This window comes from Misgurnus anguillicaudatus, chromosome 18, assembly GCF_027580225.2.
Source record: "Misgurnus anguillicaudatus chromosome 18, ASM2758022v2, whole genome shotgun sequence".
In the NCBI taxonomy this organism is placed as follows: Eukaryota; Metazoa; Chordata; class Actinopteri; order Cypriniformes; family Cobitidae; genus Misgurnus; species Misgurnus anguillicaudatus.
The window spans coordinates 35,474,607-35,496,901 of record NC_073354.2 but is presented as its reverse complement, the minus strand read 5'-3'; the positions used below and the strand labels follow the sequence as shown (position 1 = coordinate 35,496,901).

General features: G+C 43.0%; 2 protein-coding genes across 2 annotated transcripts; both read left to right on the top strand.

Annotated features, from left to right (window-relative positions):
• Positions 1 to 559: 559 nt before the first annotated feature.
• LOC141350354 (trace amine-associated receptor 4-like) lies at positions 560 to 1,576 on the top strand. The gene has a single exon (XM_073855429.1). It carries the CDS (start codon positions 560 to 562, stop codon positions 1,574 to 1,576), a length of 1,017 nt encoding a protein of 338 aa, XP_073711530.1.
• Positions 1,577 to 17,249: 15,673 nt separating this feature from the next.
• On the top strand, positions 17,250 to 20,514 carry LOC129429969 (trace amine-associated receptor 4-like). Its single transcript, XM_073855428.1, has 3 exons — positions 17,250 to 17,280; positions 18,397 to 18,402; positions 19,520 to 20,514. Exons 1-3 carry the CDS (start codon positions 17,250 to 17,252, stop codon positions 20,512 to 20,514), a joined length of 1,032 nt encoding a protein of 343 aa, XP_073711529.1.
• The last annotated feature ends 1,781 nt before the right edge of the window (positions 20,515 to 22,295 follow it).

Sequence of the window (22,295 nt, the reverse complement as noted above, 5' to 3'; positions counted from 1 at the left end):
AAACCGCCCTTATATGTTTAGCAGTCTATGTAACATCACCATTACTATATTAAACCACATTACTAACATTAATCCTATTAACACGTATTAGCAAGAAAAGTTTTGAAGAATACAATTTATTGATTATTGTTATCTGTTACTGTTATTGTTATCAGCAAAATCACAGATATTATCTCAATTTTTTGCCCTCTCACATGACCTACACTTTTTCATATAATTCTTTATATGTAAATATCCACTATATTATCTATAACCCCTCCACCTTTAATTCAGGACACATAGTTTAGTTTGTTATTGTAATCTCATGAGTCACAATTTTTTGTATCAGTTAGTTACAGTACCTATACAGCTGGGGAGGGGTTGAGACCTGACCTGATGTCTATAAATGAACACATCCATGCTATATCAAGATAGATTGAATAGGCATGTATTCATGTTTATGTTTCTTTAGATATTTCCCTCAACCATGTTGTCATTTCTAAAATGATTCTGTTTAAACTTTGTGTTATAATTGTCTGTCTGTTTACAATTACTGTACAAAAGAGTCCTCTCAGACGCAATGTCTTTCAATGAGACTGAGGATATTCTCCTGTGTTATCCTTTACATCCAGACTCTTGTCCTAGAGAGCAGCGTCTCACTGTTGTTAAAGTGGCAATGTACACTGTAATGTTACTCATGATCCTCATGACAGTTTTTGGGAATCTGCTGATCATCATCTCCATCTCTCACTTCAAACAGCTTCAGTCTCCAACTCATCTGATCGTTCAGTCATTGGCTGTGTGTGACTGTCTGCTGGGTTTACTGGTGATGCCCTACAGTATGGTGCGATCTGTCGAGGGCTGCTGGTTTTTGGGAGATGTTGTTTGTAAAGTTCATTCTAGCTTGGACATGACCTTCTGTTTCTCTTCTTTAATACATCTTAGTTTAATATCTATTGATAGATACTGGGCCATCTGTGACCCTCTGAAGTACAGAATGAGGATCACAAACAACACTGTGACTGTATTTATCACCTTTACATGGATCTTTTCATTTGTGTACAGCTTTAGCATTGCGTTTTCAGGGGTGTTTGCTGTTGGTCTTGAAACTTTAATATTACAGATGTCTTGTTTTGGTGGCTGTGTTGTGTTTTTTAACAAAGAATGGGGACTAATTTGTATAATTTTAGTATTTATTATTCCAGGAACTATAATGAGCTCTCTGTATATCATCATATTCACTGTTGTGAAAAAACATGCAAAGGTTTTGTCAGTGAAAGTGTCTGTGACCACCACAGGTGTTAACAGTCAAAGTTCTGCACACAGAGAAAGAAAAGCAGCTAAAACTCTGGCTCTTGTTATGGGGGTTTTCTTTCTCTGCTGGCTACCTTATTTTATTGCTGCTGCTCTTGATCCTTTCCTTAATTTTGTGACCCCAGCTGATGTTTTTGAGGCTTTAGTTTGGTTTGCATATTTTAACTCTGCTTGTAATCCTTTGATCTATGGATTTTTCTATCCTTGCTTTCAGAAGGCCTTTAAGACTCTTATATTCACTTATATCTGTGGGTTCAATCATTCACATACTCTGACATTTTAATGAATACAGTTTCTGTAGATAAATAATAACCAATGACTGAAAAAATGTTGTGAAGCTGGAAGTGTTGATTTCAGAGATGTTTAATTATCATTCTTTATAATAAAGTTTATCATTCTCAATGTAGTTTTACATGCTATAGTTTATGTATGATTTAATCTTTTGCTTATTTGACGTTATTAAAAACATACAGTAAAATTTGACAGTCATTTAATGATCTCAATCTCAATCATACATATTATCAGTAATTTATTAAACAGCAAAAGTTAAACAACATAAACTGTGCCAGACAGTTTTAGGTCTGAGATGTATATGGGAAATGTTTTTAACTTGTCTTTTAATGTCCTGAACTCTATAGTCTGTATGCTTTGTGATTTGAGACATTTAAACCCAATATGATGTTTATTACAAAAAGAGGAAACGACAAATGTTTAATCATACTTGAATAAAGTCATGATTCAAGTAATATAAGTTTCTGAAATATAACCGTAGTGAAGATAACTTACTGGAAGATATTTTTCAAGATATTTCTAATAGTAACTGTTAAAGGGAAAACAACCTAGAATAAAACCAGATGCAAGTTAAGCTGTAATTGTAGTCTATTCAGTCTACGTTTCAGGTCATAAATCCTGGCTTTGATCCTATGGTCTGGTGAATGAACCACAGTAAAGGCACTGTAACACCAGTTTACAAGGAACAAACAGTCAAATGTGCATTTCAAGTGATTAAAGATATTTTAAAGACATTTCAAACCATTCAATGCAAAGTACGATGAGGAGAGTTAAATAAGTATTGATCTGATATGAGATGACATGTATAAGTGACTGTCAACAATGAGAGGTAATGACTTATGTGCGGTAAATGTTGTAAAAAGTAAAAAATTATACGAATCCCGGGTACTGCTGTGTGTTTGTGTGTGTGTGTGTGTGTGTGTGTACCTGGTAATTATCACGTTGTGGGGACCAATTGTCCCCACAAAGATAGGAATAGCAATGTTTTTGTGACCTTGTGGGGACATTTTGATGTCCCCATGAGGAAACGCTTATAAATCAAACAGAATGATGTATTTTGAAAATGTGAAGTAGTAGAAGGGTTTCTGTGATGGTTGGGGTTAGGGAATGGGGCGGGTAAGGGAAATAGAATATACAGTTTGTACAGTATAAAATGCATTACGTCTATGGAATGTCCCCACCAAACATGGAAACCAGAATGTGTGTGTGTGTGTGTGTGCGCGCGCATGGCGTGTGCGTGGGTGACATTTTTATAGCACACATTATACACTGTGGTCAGGTACAATGTTAATTTATAATTAGATACTGCATATCTTATTTATATGGTAGACACACATAAAAGTGTGAATACACTATGCCCTGGATGTTGTAGGGATTTATTTTTTTTAGTAAAGATTGTGTGTATTATTGAACATTTCGAAATAAATAACAAAATGTTGAAAATGAGAGGTTTGGGTTTATTATGTCCACTGAAATTAACTTAAGTCAGAGTGAAGTACCGAAAAAGGTACAGATGGGTACGGGTACTGGAACTGGTATTGGTAAAAATGTGAACTGTACCCAACCCTAGTTCTGGGAGGAAAACAGAATTATCCACGATCGAGTCGGCTCATCATGCACCTTGGGAAAGAAAGGCACAGGGGGTGAGGGCTGAAAAGCCCGAGCACCCCCGAAGTACCAATCCTCGAGGCGGGATGGTTCTGGTGGGGGAAATTAAGTCCACACCAAGCCGACCACCACCCGAGCGAGCATGGACGCCATCTCAGGGTCGAACACGGGGTCCGCAACCCTACCCAATGGAGGGAGAGGTCAGAGTCAGAGTCAGCGTCCGAAATAGACAGCCCTCTCTCCGATATTGCGACAGACATAGAATCCTCGTGAGGACCGATAGAGGATGAAAGCATCGTAGAACAAGCGCCACCCGTCTCTAACGGCACCTCTGACTGTGGATCAGGGTGCTGGGAGCCACTGGACGAACCAGCAGACTGATTCAGCACCTTTATACAGAGAACAAGGTTTTGCCATCGCACATTTAACAGGGCTCCGCAACAGAAATGGGGGGGGGGGGTGTTCCCGGAGGTATGAAACCCGTCTCCGCAAATCCAAGAGGGTTATGCTCATGCAAGCGGAACACGAGCCCTCCACGTACTGAATAAACGTGCTGAATAAACAGACATGAGACACAACGATCGGGGCCAACCCGGGGACCCATGACATGTCACATCCAGAACTAGAACACGGACGAAATGTCATCTATAAAAAGACATAAATTCAACCCGTGCTGCTCTTTTAGTGGAAATCACTCTTTGAGTTGATGAAGCACAGAGGCAATGCACACACTTAACTCAAGTTTAAACTGAGAAATCATAGAGGTGGAAAAACCGTGACCCTCTGCTGCAGTGCTGTCTGTCCAACCAATGTCAGGTAAGCAGATAAAGCTGATTTGGTTTTATGCACCTGCTGCTTATATGCGCACCCGGCGGGGCTGTGCCGGCATTATGCAAATATCTGCATGCCAAGTACATTGGCGTTTTGTTAGTTTCTAGAAGTAGATAGGTCCCCGCGAAACGGTTCCCAATTCGTCGGTCACGACGTGACGTCGTCGTGACCGACTGAAAGGGAACTCATAGTTACTTAAGCAAATAAAAAATAACATGCCTTGGCAATACTTTTTAATAGTATGTTCCTCTGGCATTCCAAATAAACTTTTTTTTAGCAATAATTGAATAATCTCCTCCAAAAAAATGTTTCGTCTGAAAGGAAAGCTCCTAAAAAGCATATGCAATAAGGTCTGTTGCAAAAATAACTAGACCACACCTTTTCAGCACTAATGATCCACTGCACATCTTTGGTAAATCCTAACAATAGTTATTTAATGCCAAAACAATGTTTTTTCTTCTGCAAGCTGTTAGAAAATCTGGCCCATAGTTTAGTTCAGCTTTTTTAATTGTAATCTCATGAGTCACAATGTTTGTGTATCAGTTAGTTGCGTATAGAGCTGGGGAGGGGTTGAGACCTGACCTGAACTGTATATATGAACACATCTGAGCTGTAGCACATTCATTTAAGAAATTAGATTGAATTGGCATGTAGGCTACTGTATTTATGTTCATGTTTCTTTAGATATTTCCCTTAACCATTTTGTAATTTCTAAATTGATTTTTTGTTTAAACTTTGGTTATTAATTGTCTCTCTGCTTACAATTACAAAGAAAGTCATCTAAGACGCGATGTCTTCTAATGAGACTGAGAATATTCTCCTGTGTTATCCTTCACATCCAGACTCTTGTCCTAGAGCTCAAAGTCTCACTGTTGTTAAAGTGACAATATACACTGTAATGTTACTCATGATCCTCATGACAGTTTTTGGAAATCTGCTGATCATCATCACCATCTCTCACTTCAAACAGCTTCAGTCTCCAACTCAACTGCTAGTTAAGTCATTGTCTGTGTGTGACTGTCTGAAGTTTTTACTGGTTATGCACTACACTATGGTGAAATCTGTCGATGGCTGCTGTTTTTTGGGAGATTTTATTTGTAAAGTTCATTCTAGATTGAACATGACCTTCTGTTTATCTTCTTTAATACATATTACTTTAATATCTATTGATAGATACTTGGCCATCTGTGACCCTCTGAGATACAAAATGAGAATCACAAACAAAACTGTGACTGTATTAATCAGTCTTTCATGGATCTTTTCAATTGTGTACAGCTTTAGCATTTTGTTTTCAGGGCTGACTGCAGTTGGTATGGAAGCTCTTATATTACAGATGTCTTGTTTTGGTGGCTGTGTTCTGTTTATTAACAAAGAATGGGGACTAACTTGTGTACTCATGTTTTTTATTTTTCCAGGAGCTCTAATGAGCTCTTTGTATATCATCATATTCAGTGTTGTGAAAAAACATGCAAAGGTTTTGTCAGAGAAAGTGTCTGTGATCACCACAAGTGTTAACAGTCAAAGCTCTGCACACAGAGAAAGAAAGGCAGCTAAAACTCTGGCTCTTGTTATGGGTGTTTTCTTTATCTGCTGGCTGCCTTTAGCTCTTGCCACTGCTGTCAACCGTTTCCTTAATTTTGTGATCCCAGCTGTTGTTTATGATGCTTTAGTTTGGTTTTCATATTTTAACACAGCTTGTGATTCTTTGATCTATGGATTTTTCTATCCTTGCTTTCAGAAGGCCTTTAAGACTCTCATATCCACTTATATCTGTGGATTCAATCATTCACATACTCTGACATTTGAATGAATAAAGTTTCTGTAGATGAATAATGACCAGTGACTGAATAAATGTTGTGAAGCTGGTAGTGTTGATTTCAGAGATGTTTCATTCCTTTAACATTGTTTATAATAATGTTTATTATTCTCTTAATGTAGTTTCACATGCTATAGTTTATGTATTATTAAATCTTTTGCTTATTTGACGTTACATCATACATCATACGTATTAGATCGGTCATTATAATAAACAGCAGAAGATAAACAACACAAACAGACAGTTTTAAATCTGATGTATATGGCAAATCTAGAAAACTTGTCTATTAACATCCTGACCTCAATAGTTTGTATGTTTTATGATATGAGACAAGGAAATGACAACTGTTTAATCATGAATAAAGCCATGATTTAAATAATTAATGTTTTTAAATTATAATCGTAGTGAAGGTAACTTACTGGAAGATATTCTCTTCAAGTATTTCTAATAGTGACTGTTAAAGGGTATATAACCTAGAACAAGACCAGATGAAAGTTAAGCTGTGATTAAATTCTATTCAGTGTACATATCTATTTAGTGTACATATATATAGCATGAGCAGATGATATATAACATGGGGTGGTTTCCAGGACAGGGTTTAGATAAAGCCAAGACCAGGCTTTAAGGTTTTTTCTGAAAAAAAAAAAAGATTTTGTATGTTTTTAGACAATACAATGAGTAAACTGGGTGTTTAAGCATGTGATTGTCCAAATAAATGTCCATTGTGTCAGCAGATACAGTCTTTGATCTTGGCCTTGATCTGCGATACCGGAGCTCTGTATTAGAAAGCTGAACTCCAAGCGCTATAAAACCATACTAAAGGACATTTAAAAAATGTGCATCTTTATTTTGTATTTTATTTTATTTGCAATAAATACAGATGAACCATTGAACGACAACACTCTTGGATTTTTTGGATTCGGGCTGTGAGTCTGACCCTGTACCCGCATTCTCTAGGTGGTTTGAAAATTGTTTTTTGCCACCACACTAAGTATAGGTAGTCTCTGTCAAAACACGGCAATGGATAAGCGGTTGCTATAGTTACAAAATCTCGCAGCGTAAACAAATCAACGCACGCAGCTCAACAGATGGTGGATTTGTGTACAATGAAACATCACAAATAACAGACTGTAAAGTACTGCATTTATAAAACCTCAAAGTAATTCAAACTTGAAGCACTCTGGATTTATTGACGATCAAACCGATATTCTTCTAATAAATGCGCATCACTTTTCTGGAAGGGATTAATTTGATCATAAGAACTGCACGTTGGTACTTCCATTTTTTAAATAACCATAAAATCAGACATCGCATGTGACATTAAGGGACCTGTTATAGTCACTTAAGTTTTTAAGGGAAAATGGGACTTCAGGACTTTGTAGACAGCCTTATGCTGCGTTTACACCAACCACGGTAGAGGCGCGAAGCGCGAGTGATTTCAATGTTAAGTCAATGTGAAGATGCCTTGACGCGCGTCAGGAGGTCCCACGGCGCGGAAGAGGCGCTCGGCGAAGAAGACGCTTTTCCACCTCGTTCGCATGTGCCTCTCGCGCAAAAGGCACGAATTGAGTATTATGCGCGGTGCGCACAAATTGTGTTTGGCGGAATTTTGCGCCGCGTTAACCAATCAGGAGCCTGCTTGCTGCTGTGGTGGCAGCCCCGCCCGGAGTCACTCACTCAACCAACGTTTGATATTGTCCGTAAGCAGTCACCCGGAGCTATACGACACAAGTTCTTATTTCTATAGAGGAGACAGGAATAAAGAAGACCTTGCTTGGAAGAGTGTCAATGAGGACATTGGGCAACCTGGTAAGTTGTAATACACACTTCACTTTTAAGTCACGTGACGTTTATCGACCCGCACTGTTTATTTCCCTCCCTATAGTAAGGTGACCAAGTACAAACCGGTAACTCTCTCGGTAAATGCACAATCAACATCAGTCATCTTGCAAACAGACAACCGCATAGCACTTGCCCCTCCCACAAGAAGCGGATTTTGCCTCTGACGCACATCAAATGCTTGCTTTTTCCGCGCATCTACTCCGCTCTACACGCACGAATGCATTCAAACTGTTCAAGCGGCAAACTAGGCGCGGTAGGCGCGATTTTGACGCCTGAAACGCGGTTGGTGTAAACTCAGCATTATGGTTCCCTAAGTGAACACTTAAGGGTTTTTCTTGCAACCCATTTTTTATAAAGGGTACCCTTAACCTTGTATTTAAGGGATTTCTTAACTTAAGGACTTTCATGCAACAGGGCACTGATACGATTCTATTTGCAAAATACACAAAAACTTACATCCTTCGTAATGAAATAAGTAGTTAAGGATAAAAGACTCAATAAAAGAGTTGATTTTAAAATATTCACAAGTCTACGTCAAGTCAAGTCTGCAGTCATTTTAGTTTGAGTCAGAAGCTGAGTCGAAGTCCATAAAAATAACTAACTTGAGTGCCCATCCCTGGATGATTGTGACACATACCTTACAAAAAACCTGTTAGGGTTTTTGTCATGTATTGTTATGTTCATGTTTTTTATTATGAAGTTTCAGGTTCATGTCTTTCATTTTGATATCGTCATTGTGTATTAGTTTGTATCTTGTGTAATGTTATGTTCTCATTGGTTCCCTTCTGTATGTGACAATTTTTGGGGGAATGCAGAAAAATCATGCATACATGAAACTAGTCGCTTCAATAATAATCAGTCAAGTAATCAGAAATAACTATAAGTTTATCATTTGCATGTGTTTATAAGCCTTGCGAATGTTAATATTTAAGTGATTTTTTGGGTTATTAGAAATAAGGTTTTCATTTCATCAAAAACAGAAAACATTTTGCCATAAATTCAACTCAGTCACTTCAATTTTCTATTCTTTGCATTTTAGTTTTTATCTTTTTTTATTCTTTAGTATTTTATTATCATTTAGTAGTGTTTTTAGTTTTTCTTGATTATCTTTGGTTAATAAACTCCACATTATTACAACTGTGTATTCCTTATGTTGATAATACAGTTAAAGGCGCTCTAAGCGAATCTGTGAGACGTCAGATTTTGTTGATGTTTGAACTGTTTTCAAACAAACGGAGCGTAGCTATCTCCTCCCCCTACCCCTCCCTTCCGTGCTTTCATGAACGCGCCTAACTCCCACCCCCAAATCCTTCTTGTCATTTATTGGCTGGAACACTTTGATTTGTTTCGTGGTGCTAGGTTTGGCCACTGTGTTTTTATTGCGGTTTGTGGAGCCTGGGCTGTATACAGAGATCACGTTTTTTTACAGTTTGATCAGCAGACAGGCAGCAAGCAGATAGTGAGGAGATGTTTGCTGTATGTAACAAAAAATGTTTTATGGTCTAAAACGCGTGATTTCGCTTAGAGCACCTTTAAAGGGGACATTCCATAAAAATCAGACTTTTTCCATGTTTAAGTGCTATAATCGGGTCCTCAGTGCTTCTACCAACCCAGAAAACATGAAAAATAACAACCCTGTAACTCTGTTTTGGTAAGGTTCTATCTGCAAGCATGTGAATATGTAGGTCATTCAGATTTCGCTCCCCCCATGACGTAGGTATAGGGGATCTTATTATAAAGATACCGCCCCTTCATCTGCGCTATCCAACCATGATGCTGCCTCGAATGCGAGAGTCAGAGAGAAAGAATGACTGACAGCATGACGCGTTTGTATTCTCTCAAACACAAACAGTAGCCTACAATCTTATAACGTGTAGTTTTAATAATCTTTCTACGTTGAATTAACGTTCTAAAGGATTAACGTTACCTTAGTGCGAGAGAGAGAGAGAGAGAGAGAGAGAGTGAGTGAGAGAGAGAGAGAGAGAGCAAGTGAGCGAACAAACGAGAGAGAGAGAGAGAGCAACGCAACGGTTCACTTTCATCAAGTATGTTGTTTAATATGTTTCTCTGAAGTTTATATGAATGAACACGAGGATTAATGCAGTGCACGAGACAGAGTGAGAGAACAACGCATAATCACTATCATACACAAAACAATAAGCATAAATATGTTGTTTAATGTTTCTCTCAAGTTTCAAATGAATACGAGGAGTTACAAGATAGAGAGTGAGAGACTGACAGAAAGGCGAATGTGTTCAATATGTGTAGCTACACAATATACTTAAACATGTCATTTGATCTGTTTCTCTAAAGTTTAAGCATTAAACGTGTTGTTTTATTACAGATTATTTAAATGTGCTTGTGTGGTTTGGTCAAAAAGTAAACTTCTGAGTGCTTGTGGATGTGTATTTTATTGTAACATGCTGAAATTATTGTGCCTGTTTAAAACACTGGCAGCATATGAGACCTAACAGTCTTTATTTTTATTCCACAATGTTCCCCATCTGCTGATAAACATGTATTTAGTATGCATAAAACAGATGATTGACTTTTTAAACTTGTTCAAATATATAATGCTATAATGATACACACAACAACGGTGCATTTTTGCTCAGCCCCATAAAGTGCCTATTTTAACATGTCACAATAAATTACCTATAGGGTATTTTGAGCTAAAACTTCACATATGTACTCTGGGGACATCAAAGATTTATTTAATATCTTAAAAACATCTTGTGGAATGTCCCCTTAAAGCCCTGTCCGGGAAACGTCTCGGTTACGTATGTAACCCTCGTTCCCTGAAGGAAGGGAACGGAGACGTCACGTCGTGACCGACGAATTGGGAACCGCTTCGCGGGTGACCTATCTACTTCGAGAACTATCAAAAACGCCAATGAACTTGGCATGCAGGTATTTGCATAATGCCGGCGCCACCCCGCCAGGTGCGTATATAAGGCGCAGGTGCATAATACCAAATCAGCTATATTATTGCTGAGAAGCCGAGCAACAGTGCCCGGCCTGAACAGCAATGGAACAGCAAACTGTGGCGACGGGACGTGACGTCTCCGTTCCCTTCCTTCAGGGAACGAGGGTTACATACGTAACCGAGACGTTCCCTTTCAGTCGGTCACTACGACGTCACGTCGTGACCGACGAATTGGGAATCCCTACCAAAACGCCACTGCAGCTGAACCCTTCCAGTGCCTGCAAAAGCCCTCCGCCCTCCACATAAGGGGCGGAACCTAAGGCGAAATGCAGAAGGCCGGTCACTACCTGTTCCTTAACCCACGATAGTGAAGCAGCGAACTGGGAGAAGCGTCTAAACTGAGCGGAGCTAGAACACTGCGGAAGCCATCCCCTAAGAAGGTTAAATGGATGACATAAAAATATATGAAACAACCGACAGGTTGCTCAAAATAAAGTCTCTGAACAATACATGGTATGTTGAGAGGTGCAGAGCAGGCTCTGCTAAGGAAAAACGTGGAGGATTAGAACCCCACGGACTTTACACACAAATGAACCCCACGTAGGGGACAAATGTGGACGCCTAGCCTACACAGGTTTACAGAGAAAACATCAGTGATAGGTTGACAGCGCATGCTCCGCAACACCAGCTATCAGGGCGGTGGAGGAGAGGCAAAAACAGTTTTTTAGACGTTTTTGCCCCGATGGCCTTCCATAATGGTGCAAATGTGCAGCACCAAAATAGAAGCTCCAAGCCGACACACGAGCCGACCCTCGGCATTCTTAACTAGTTAGTAGAAAGAACCCGAGTGGAAACCGGTTCGACACGAACACTATAGAATCTTGTGAACGTATTAGGTGTCGCCCAGCCTGCAGCTCTACAAATATCTGTTAGCGAGGAACCGCGAGCCAGTGCCCAAGATGATGCCACACTGCGTGTAGAGTGGGCACGTAAATTAAATGGACAAGGCACATTCTGCTTTTGATATGCAAGGGCTATAGTATCCACAATCCAATGGGACATCCTCTGCTTGGTGACAGCTTTTCCTTTCTGCTGACCACCGTAACAAACAAAGAGCTGATCTGAGGTCCTAAAACTTTGCGTCCTGTCTATATACACACGTAGTGCACGAACAGGACATAACAAAGCCATGGCTGGTTCTGCCTCCTCCAAAGGCAGTGCTTGGAGATTCACCACTTGATCTCTAAAAGGAGTGGTGGGAACTTTGGGCACAAAGCCGGGCCGGGGTCTCAGTGTTACGCTGGATGCAGCCGGCCCGAACTGAAGGCACGATTCATCGACCGAAAATGCATGAATATCCCCTATCCTCTTAACAGAAGCCAAAGCAAGGAGAGTTAAAGTTTTCATTGTAAGAAACTTAACACTCACACTATGCAGAGGCTCGAATGGGGCTTCCTGGAGTGATTTCAGCACCAAGGACAGGTCCCAAGGAGGAATAGAGGGGGGACGCGAAGGATTCAGTCTTCGAGCGCCTCTGAGAAATCTAATGACCAGGTCGTGCTGACCCACTGTTCTACCGTTTACGGGTGAATGGTGAGCTGATATCGCAGCGATATCGACTTTAATAGTGGATGGTGACAGCCTATTCTCCAAACGACGCTGGAGATATAAAAGCACAACACTAATCGGGCATTCTCGGGGGTTTTCACTTCGGGAAGAACACCAGTCGACAAACAGGTTCCATTTAAGCGCGTAAGCCTGTCTCGTAGACGGCGCTCGCGCAGCAGCAATAGTGTTAGATACCTCTTGCGGTAAATCACTCATATCCTCCGTGCCCCGTCCAGAGACCACACATGGAGGTTCCACAGGTCGGGGCGCGGGTGCCATAATGTGCCCTCTTGTTGAGAAAGAAGGTCCTTCCTCAGGGGAATCTTCCACGGAGGGGCTGTCGCGAGGAGAGAGAGTTCTGGAAACCAACTCCTGGTTGTCCAATACGGTGCCACCAACAGCACGCTCTCCTCGTCCTCCCGGATTTTGCATAAGGTTTGCGCAATGAGGCTCACCGGAGGGAACGCGTATTTGCGCATGTTTCGCGGCCAGCTGTGTGCCAATGCATCCACGCCGAGCGAGTCGTCGGCTAGTGAATAGAACAGGCGACAATGGGTCGTCTCTGGGGAAGCAAACAGATCTATCTGCGCTTTGCCGAAACGTCTCCAAATTTGCTGAACCGCAATGGGGTGGAGTCGCCATTCGCCGGGACGCGCAGCCCGAGAGAGCGCATCCGCCTCTACATTGAGCGTGCCCGGGATGTAAATGGCACGAAGAGACCTCAAATTCTTCTGACTCCATGTGAGGAGGTGACGGGCGAGATGCGACAGGTGACGCGAGCGTAAACCGCCTTGACGATTGATGTACGCCATGGTCGCAGTGTTGTCTGTTCGAACTAATACATCTTTGCCCCGTAACTCGTTGCTGAAACGGACGAGCGCAAGATATACAGCCCACATTTCCCGGCAGTTTATGTGCCAATGCAGCTGGGGTGTCGTCCAGACCCCCGAAGCCGCAAGCCCATCGTACGTGGCCCCCCACCCCGTGTCTGACGCATCCGTGCATACTATCGCGTGCCTGGAGACCTGTCTCAGAGGCACACCGGCTCGGAGAAACGCACGGTCTGACCACGGAGTGAAAGTGCGACGACACGCAGGTGTAATGATAACACGGTGAATGCCGCGCAGCCACGCTCTCCTCGGGACTCGATCGTGAAGCCAATGCTGAAGCGGTCGCATATGAAGCAGTCCGAGCGGAGTTACAGCTGCGGCTGCTGCCATATGCCCCAAAAGCTTCTGAAATTGTTTCAGCGGGACCGCGCTCTTGCTCTTGAATGTATCCAGGCAAGTCAGAATCGACTGTACACGCGCCTCTGTTAGACGAGCTGTCAAATCGATCGAGTCCAGTTCCATACCGAGAAAAGAGATTCTCTGCACGGGGCAAAGCTTGCTCTTTTCCCAGTTGACCCGAAGACCCAAACGAGCGAGGTGTTTTAAAGTTAAATCTCTGTGATCGCACAGCGTCTGACGTGTTTGAGCTATTATTAGCCAATCGTCCAGATACGCGAGAATGCGCACACCTCTCTCTCTCAGGGGTTTTAAAGCCCCCTCCACTATTTTGGTGAATACACGGGGTGACAGAGAGAGCCCGAATGGGAGGACTTTGTACTGGTATGCTCGCCCCTCGAACGCAAAGCGGAGAAACGGCCTGTGTCGGGGGAGAATCGATACGTGAAAGTACGCGTCCTTCAGGTCGATAGATGCGAACCAATCGTTTGGACGAATGCATGGAAATATGCGTTTGGGCGTCAGCATTTTGAACGGCATTCTGTGAAGTGCACGGTTCAGCGAAAGCAGGTCCAAGATCGGTCGCAAGCCGCCGCTTTTCTTGGGTACAATAAAGTAAGGGCTGTAAAACCCCGACCTCATCTCGGCTGGAGGGACCGGCTGGATCGCGTCTTTCGCCAATAAGACAGCGATCTCCGCACGTGCGCATCGGCAGCTCTCACCGTAGTGAAACGAACGCCGGAGAATTTGGGGGGACGCCGGGCAAATTGGATCGCATAGCCGAGACGAATCGTGCGTAAAAGCCAACGCGACGGGCTGGGAAGCTGTTCCCACGCCCCCAGATACCGTGCGAGGGGGACTAAAGGCACGATCGGTGTACCCGCGGCGGGCGCAACGGAGGTGATCGCCGGTGTGTGCGTAACGGCCGCACCGACAGCAGTGTTGTGTGTGATAACACTCACCTGAGTCCGTTGCTGGGTGGTTGAGTAAGGGAGGCTCTGCTGAAGACACCTCACACCACTCGATGCACCCTCTGGCGAAGGAGGAGGGAGACGATGGGTTATGAGCCCGTAGCTGTCTCCTACCGGCTGAGAGCGCGGTGGGGTTATGAGCCCGTGCGTCGCTCTCGTTCTCCTCTGATGAGTCGGAGAACGAGGGGGGGTTATGAGCCCTCTCGTATCTCCGGAGCTCATCTGAAGACCTAGAGATGGAAGTGGAATTCGCTCTTTTTGTGGATTTGTGGGTGCCGACTGAAAAGTCGGCGGAACAAAAAAAATGAAACAAAAGATTCCCCAACCGGCCCTCCTCCGGTGGGGGGAGTGGTGCCTTCACCATCTCCCGAAGAGCGATCCCCTCCATCTCTAGGTCGCCCGTCTCAGGGCCGCTTTGATCTTCTTTTACCACCCTTTGCAGCGGGCTGAGCGGGCGGGGCGGGCTGCTGACGACCGGTTCCTCGCTTCTTAGAAGAGCCCCGGGGAGGAACGGAGGCGGCCGCCGCAGGACGCCCTCGGCGAGGAGCAGGCTGAGGCGCCGACGTGGATGGGGCAGGCGCAGGACGCTTCCGACGTGGCATGATCTGAGCGATGGCCTCAGTCTGCTTCTTGGCCGCGGAGAATTGCTGGGCAAACTCCTCGACCGTCTCGCCGAACAGGCCGATCTGGGAAACCGGAGCATTCAGGAGCCGGGTTTTATCAGCGTCCTTCATGTCCGCCAGACACAGCCAGAGATGGCGTTCCTGGACTACCAGGGTAGACATCGCACGCCCGACGGCGCGTGCGGTGACCTTGGTCGCACGAAGCGCCAGATCTGTAGCCGCACGTAGTTCAGAGAACTCCGCCGAGTCGTGACCTCCCGCGTGCAGATCCCTCAGAGCCTTAGCCTGATGAACCTGCAGCAATGCCATGGCATGCAGGGCAGAGGCTGCCTCCCCACAAGCCTTGTAAGCAGCACCGGACAGCGCCGAAGACTGCTTACAGGCCCGTGAGGGGAGAGTAGGCTGGTCCCGCCAGGAGGAAGCGACACCGGCCGGACACAACTGCATCGCGACCGGGCGCTCCACTGACGGGATACCAGTGTACCCCTTGGCATCTCCACCCTCGAGAGAGGTGAGAGGTGAAGGCTGATACGGCCGGTTCCGGGCAGAAAACGGGGTTTTCCACGACCGCGTCAGCTCTTCATGCACCTTGGGGAAGAAAGGCACCGGGGGCGAGGACTGAGAAGCCCTGGCACCCCCGAAGAACCAATCATCGAGGCGGGACGGTTCAGGTGGGGGAGGTTTAGTCCACTCCAAGCCGACCGCCTCCGCCGCCCGAGCGAGCATGGCTGCCATCTCAGGGTCGAACGCAGAAGCCGCAACCTGGCCCGAAGGCGGGAGCGGATCCGGATCGACGTCCGAGGCTGACAACCCCCCCTCCGACGTTACGGTGGACATCGCGTCAGGTGGAGGCTCGACAGAGCGCGAGGACACCGTAGAACACGGGCCGCTCGTCTCCATCGGGACCTCCGCTGGCAACGGATCAGGGCGCTGGGAGCTACTGGACGAACCAGCAGACCGACCCAGCACCGTTATACGGAGGTCATCCTTCGCCAATCTGGTAGCTGCGCCTTTAGCAGCACCAGACTGGGAAGGCGGGGGCCGTTGCCGGAGGAACGACACCCGTCTCCGCAAATCCGCTATAGTCATGCCCTCGCAGACGGGGCATGAACTATCACGCAACGCTGCCTCTGCGTGCTGGAGCCCCAGACACGAGAGACAACGCTTGTGGCCATCCTGGGGGGCGATGAACACACCGCATCCAGAAACGGAGCACGGACGGAAATCCATCTTTAAAAAGACGACCCCGACCGTGACACGAATGAGTGGCTGTCTTTAAAAAGACACAAAGCTCAAACGTGCTGCTCTTTTAGGGAAATCACTCTTTTGTGCGAGCTGGTGAAACACACAGGGAGAGGCAAACGCACTCACTCGAACTCAAGTCCTAAATTAAAGAGACAGAGAGAGAGAGAGAAAGGGTGGAAAAAACACTGCGAGCCTCCGCTGAGGTGTCTTTGCCCAACCAACTTCAGCAAGCTGAGATCTTATTTTCTTCCCTTCACAGAACAGGATCTACGAAGATCAATTTAGAAAGCTTCTCGAGAGCAGATGTCTGCCGGCTTCGAAGCAATAAAGCTGATTTGGTATTATGCACCTGCGCCTTATATACGCACCTGGCGGGGCGGCGCCGGCATTATGCAAATACCTGCATGCCAAGTTCATTGGCGTTTTTGATAGTTCTCGAAGTAGATAGGTCACCCGCGAAGCGGTTCCCAATTCGTCGGTCACGACGTGACGTCGTAGTGACTGACTGAAAGGGAACTGACCCTATATGTTTAACAGGCAGTGAAATGTTTGAAGGATACAATTTATTGTCTGTTAAAGTTATCTCTATTTTTGCCCACACACCCCATGCCAAACACATTCCTTATATGTAAATAGTCACCATATTATCTAAAACCCCTTCATTATCCTTTAACAGTTCAGTTTTTTTATTGTAATCTCATGAGTAACAATGTGTGTGTATCAGTTAGTTACGTATACAGCTCGGGAGGGGTTGAGACCTGACCTAAACTGTATATATGAACACATCTGAGCTATATCACTTTCATTTAGGAAGTTAGATTGAATAAGCATGTACTGTATTTATGTTCATGTTTCTTTAGATATTTGCCTTAACCATGTTGTAATTTCTAAAAAGATTTTGTTTAAACTTTGTCTTATAATTCACTGTCTGTTTATAATTACTGTACAAAGAAAGTCCTCTCAGACGGTATGTCTTCTAATGAGACTGAGATTATTAGTGGTGCTTGCATTTATGCAAGGCATCACTATTATTATTCGTCAGGGATATTCTTCTTCTTCTTCTTACATCCGGACACTTTTTTCGGCACGTAACTCGTCCCGCACGGTTTGTCGTAGACCCATGAAAGAGGGTTCAAATCGACCGGATTATTGAGGAGAGGTGTGCTATGACTTTTATAAGGGATCGGGTGCAGGATTTCCGAAAGGGGGGCGTAAAACCACCCGAAAAATCCCATTGACTTAACATTGGGCCCAACTTTGACGGGTCATAGCTCCTCTCAAGGATTTTGTAGAAACATGTGGGTTACAGCATTTAAAGAGGGTGGTAGGCTTTGTAAGAACATACATCACATTGGGGTGTAAGCTGTACCCCTGGGGTGTAAGAGGCTCCCAAAAGTGCCCTAATGAAAAGTCAATGGGGCAAAATCCCATAGACTTAACAGTGCAAAAATTTTGACGGGTCATAGGTACGAGTGAGGATTTTGTAGAAACATGTGGGTTACTAAATTTAAAGAGCGTGGTAGGCTATGTAAGAACATACATGACATTGGGGTTTAAGTTGTACCCCTGGGGTGTAAGAGGCACCCGAAAATTCCCATTGAGGAAACATGCCCATATAAGGGAATAAAACAGTTCCAGATGGGATATCTTTGCTTTACAGTGTCGTAGAGATAACTGGGTGGGCTCATTTCACTCGGGCATCCAATCAGTCTCTCAGGATCATCCCAGAGCTAATAAGCCACGCCCCTAGCAACAATTTTGGGCACCCTAGCAACATCTCCCATAGACTGCCATTATAAAATGCCCCGATGGATATCTTTGCAGCACACTGTCATAGAGACATGGGGGTGGGCTCATTTTACTCAGGCATCCAATCAGTCTCTCAGGATCCTTACATACGCATTAAGCCACGCCCCTAGCAACCACTTTTGAGCACCTTAGCAACATAAAATTCAAACAGTTATATCTCGGCATCCGAACATCGTAGAGAAACGGGGGTTGGACCGTTTGACTCGTGACTCGGAGTGTAATCATTATGGGATGCAATTTTTTTCCCTAGCAACCAAATACAGTACCCTAGCAACAGAGTAAACAAAGCCTTATATCTCCGCATCAGAACATCGTAGAGACACAGTGGTTGGACCGTTTGACTCGTGACTCGGAGTGTAATCACTATGGGATGCCAATTTTTTCCCTAGCAACCAAATACAGTACCCTAGCAACAGAGTAAACAAAGCCTTATATCTCCGCATCAGAACATCGTAGAGACACGGGGGTTGGACCGTTTGACTCGTGACTCAGAGTGTAATCACTATGGGATGCCAATTTTTTCCCTAGCAACCAAGTACAGTACCCTAGCAACAGAGTAAACAAAGCCTTATATCTCCGCATCAGAACATCGTAGAGACACGGTGGTTGGACCGTTTGACTCGTGACTCGGAGTGTAATCACTATGGGATGCCAATTTTTTCCCTAGCAACCAAATACAGTACCCTAGCAACAGAGTAAACAAAGCCTTATATCTCCGCATCAGAACATCGTAGAGACACGGGGGTTGGACCGTTTGACTCATGACTCAGAGTGTAATCAATAGTGGATGCCAATTTTTTCCCTAGCAACCAAGTACAGTACCCTAGCAACAGAGTAAACAAAGCCTTATATCTCCGCATCAGAACATCGTAGAGACACGGGGGTTGGACCGTTTGACTCGTGACTCAGAGTGTAATCACTATGGGATGCCATTTTTTTCCCTAGCAACCAAATACAGTACCCTAGCAACTGAATAAACAAAGCCTTATATCTCCGCATCAGAACATCGTAGAGACACGGGGGTTGGACCGTTTTACTTGTGACTCGGAGTGTAACAATTGGTCACATCATTGTCCACTCCCAAGCCCCGCCCCTAGGAACCAAATTTGAGTACCCTAGCAACCGAATAAACAAAGCCTTATATTTCCGCATCACAATATCGTAAAGACACGGGGGCTGGACCATTTTACTCGTGACTTGGCATGTAATCACTATGGGATGCCATTTTTTCCCCTAGCAACCAAATACAGTACCCTAGCAACAGAGTAAACAAAGCCTTATATCTCCTCATCAGAACATCGTAGAGACACGGGGGTTGGACCGTTTTAATGGTAACTTTGATAATAATCATTCTTAAAAGATTTTGTCCCCTCTAAATTTGCCACGGCAAGCACCACTTCACATTTTCTTCAGGAAATGTACCTATCTAGTTTTCCTGTGTTATCCTTCACATCCAGACTCTTGTCCTAGAGCTCATCGTCTCACTGTTGTTAAAGTGGCAATGTACGCTTTCATTTCACTTATGATCCTCATGACAGTTTTTGGGAATCTGCTGATCATCATCTCCATCTCTCACTTCAAACAGCTTCAGTCTCCAACTCATCTGATCGTTCAGTCATTGGCTGTATGTGACTGTCTGCTGGGTTCACTGGTGATGCCCTACAGTATGGTGCGATCTGTCGAAGGCTGCTGGTTTTTGGGAGATGTTATTTGTAAAGTTCATTCTAGCTTGGACATGACCTTCTGTTTTTCTTCTTTAATACATCTTAGTTTAATATCTATTGATAGATACTGGGCCATCTGTGACCCTCTGAAGTACAAAATGAGGATCACAAACAACACTGTGACTGTATTGATCACCTTTATATGGATATGTTCATTTGTGTACAGCTTTTCTGTTGTGTTTTCAGGGGTGAATGCTGTTGGTATGGAAGCTTTTATATTACAGATGTCTTGTTTTGGTGGCTGTGTTGTGTTTTTAAACAAAGAATGGGCACTAACTGGTGCAATCTTGTTATTTATTATTCCAGGAACAATAATGAGCTCTCTGTATATCATCATATTCAATGTTGTGAGAAAACACGCAAAGGTTTTGTCAGAGAAAGTGTCTGTGACCACCACAGGTGTTAACAGTCAAAGCTCTGCACACAGAGAAAGAAAAGCAGCTAAAACTCTGGCTCTTGTTATGGGTGTTTTCTTTCTCTGCTGGCTGCCCTTATCTATTGCTGCTGCTGTCGACCCTTTCCTTAATTTTGTGACCCCAGCTGATGTTTTTGAGGCTTTACTTTGGCTTTCATATTTTAACTCAGCTTGTAATCCTTTGATCTATGGATTTTTCTATCCTTGCTTTCAGAAGGCCTTTAAGACTCTCATCTTCACTTATATCTGTGGATTCAATCTTTCACATACTCTGACATTTGAATGAATACAGTTTCTGTTGATAAATAATAATCAATGACTGAATAAATGTTGTGAAGCTGGTAGTGTTGATTTCAGAGATGTTCAATTATCATTCTTTATAATAAAGTTCATTATTCTCAATGTAGTTTCACATGCTATAATTTATGTATGATTTAATCTTTTGCTTATTCAACGTTATTGTAAACATGCAGTAAATTTTACAGGCTTGTAATGATCTCATTCTCAATAATACATATTAGATCAGTCATTTATTAAACAGCAGACACAACATAAACTGTGCCAGATGGTTTTAGATCTGAGATGTATATGGCAAGAGTTTTTAACTGGTCTTTTAACATTCTGACCTCAATAGTATGTTTTGTGAAATGAGACATTTAAACCCAAGATGATTTAATACAAAACTATGCAAAGGAAATGACAACTGTTTATTTATACATGAATAAAGTCATGATTCAAGTAATATTTGTTTCTGAATTATAGTCGTAGTGAAGGTAACTTACTGGAAGAAAGGTTTTCAAGATATTTTCTTCAAGTATTTTTTAAATTGTAACTGTTAAAAAGTAAATAAGTTAAGCTGTGATTATAGTCTATTCAGTGTACATATCAGGTCATACATCCTGGCCATGATCCTATGGTCTGCTGACTGAACCATATTAAAGGCACTAGAACACCAGTTTACAAGGAACAAACAGTCAAATGTGGATTTCAAGTTTAAAGCCATTCAATGCAAAGTAAGATGAGGAGAATTAAAGGAACAGTATGTAAGAAATGTATATCAATTAATCATGAAATGTCCCTGATATGTCACTAGACATTAAGAAATCATGTTAATTTAAAATACATCTATAACTTACAACAGTGGTCCAGCCAGTATATTGTCATTTAAAAGTGAAGTTGCAGCTCTTAACTGATGTTGATGTTGTCATGTTGTGTTTTGGCCTGATGCGCCACCATCCATCTATCTACCAATCACAAAGTCAATAGTGTTTTCCATCTGAGTTGCCAGCTCTGCTGGGTTTCGTGTCAAGTAAAAAATATCTAACATTATACGTAACCAAAAAGACCTTGTTATGAATCCGAAATACGTTGTGACAAAGTCTGAAATAAAACAAGGATTTGTATAGGAGATGCCTTTGAAAGATGGAGACGGATGAAAACGGAGAAGAATTTGAATCTGCCCCGATCTCGTAGCGTTATGCCTTCTCCATAGTAGAATCTCGCTGTGTGCACAGTTATTGAAAAACAATATGGATTGAGGATTATTTTATACAAAATTCGATGGAATATCAATATTTCCCATATGTAATACGCTTGTGGACAAAAACTGCAAATAGATGTTATATTGTGAATGCTTGGCATAGAGAGATTATGCGCTGTTTCATAATACAGGTATGATGTCATTTTATGAATGAACACATTCCCATATGACCATGTTGCATTAAATGTATTATTAATTTTGCTAGAGCATTTATTTCATGAAACAGCACTTAATTTACATCTAAACCCTTTAACTTTTGTAATGAGATATGGCATGACAAGTTTAATACCCTTCTTTATCAATATAATACATTGTAAACTTAACCCCCTGGGGTCCAAAAATGCGGCGCCGCGTTTTGACGTGTTTTTTCCTTATCATGGCAGAATCAACTTAAAATACTCCATCATTAATAATCATACACTTATGTGTTTGACATCATTTGAAATGGTAAGTGTTCATTCACAATAACAACAGATCGTTGTTTTTTGTCAAATAAAGAAAATAAACAGGGTGTGCATCCAGACATT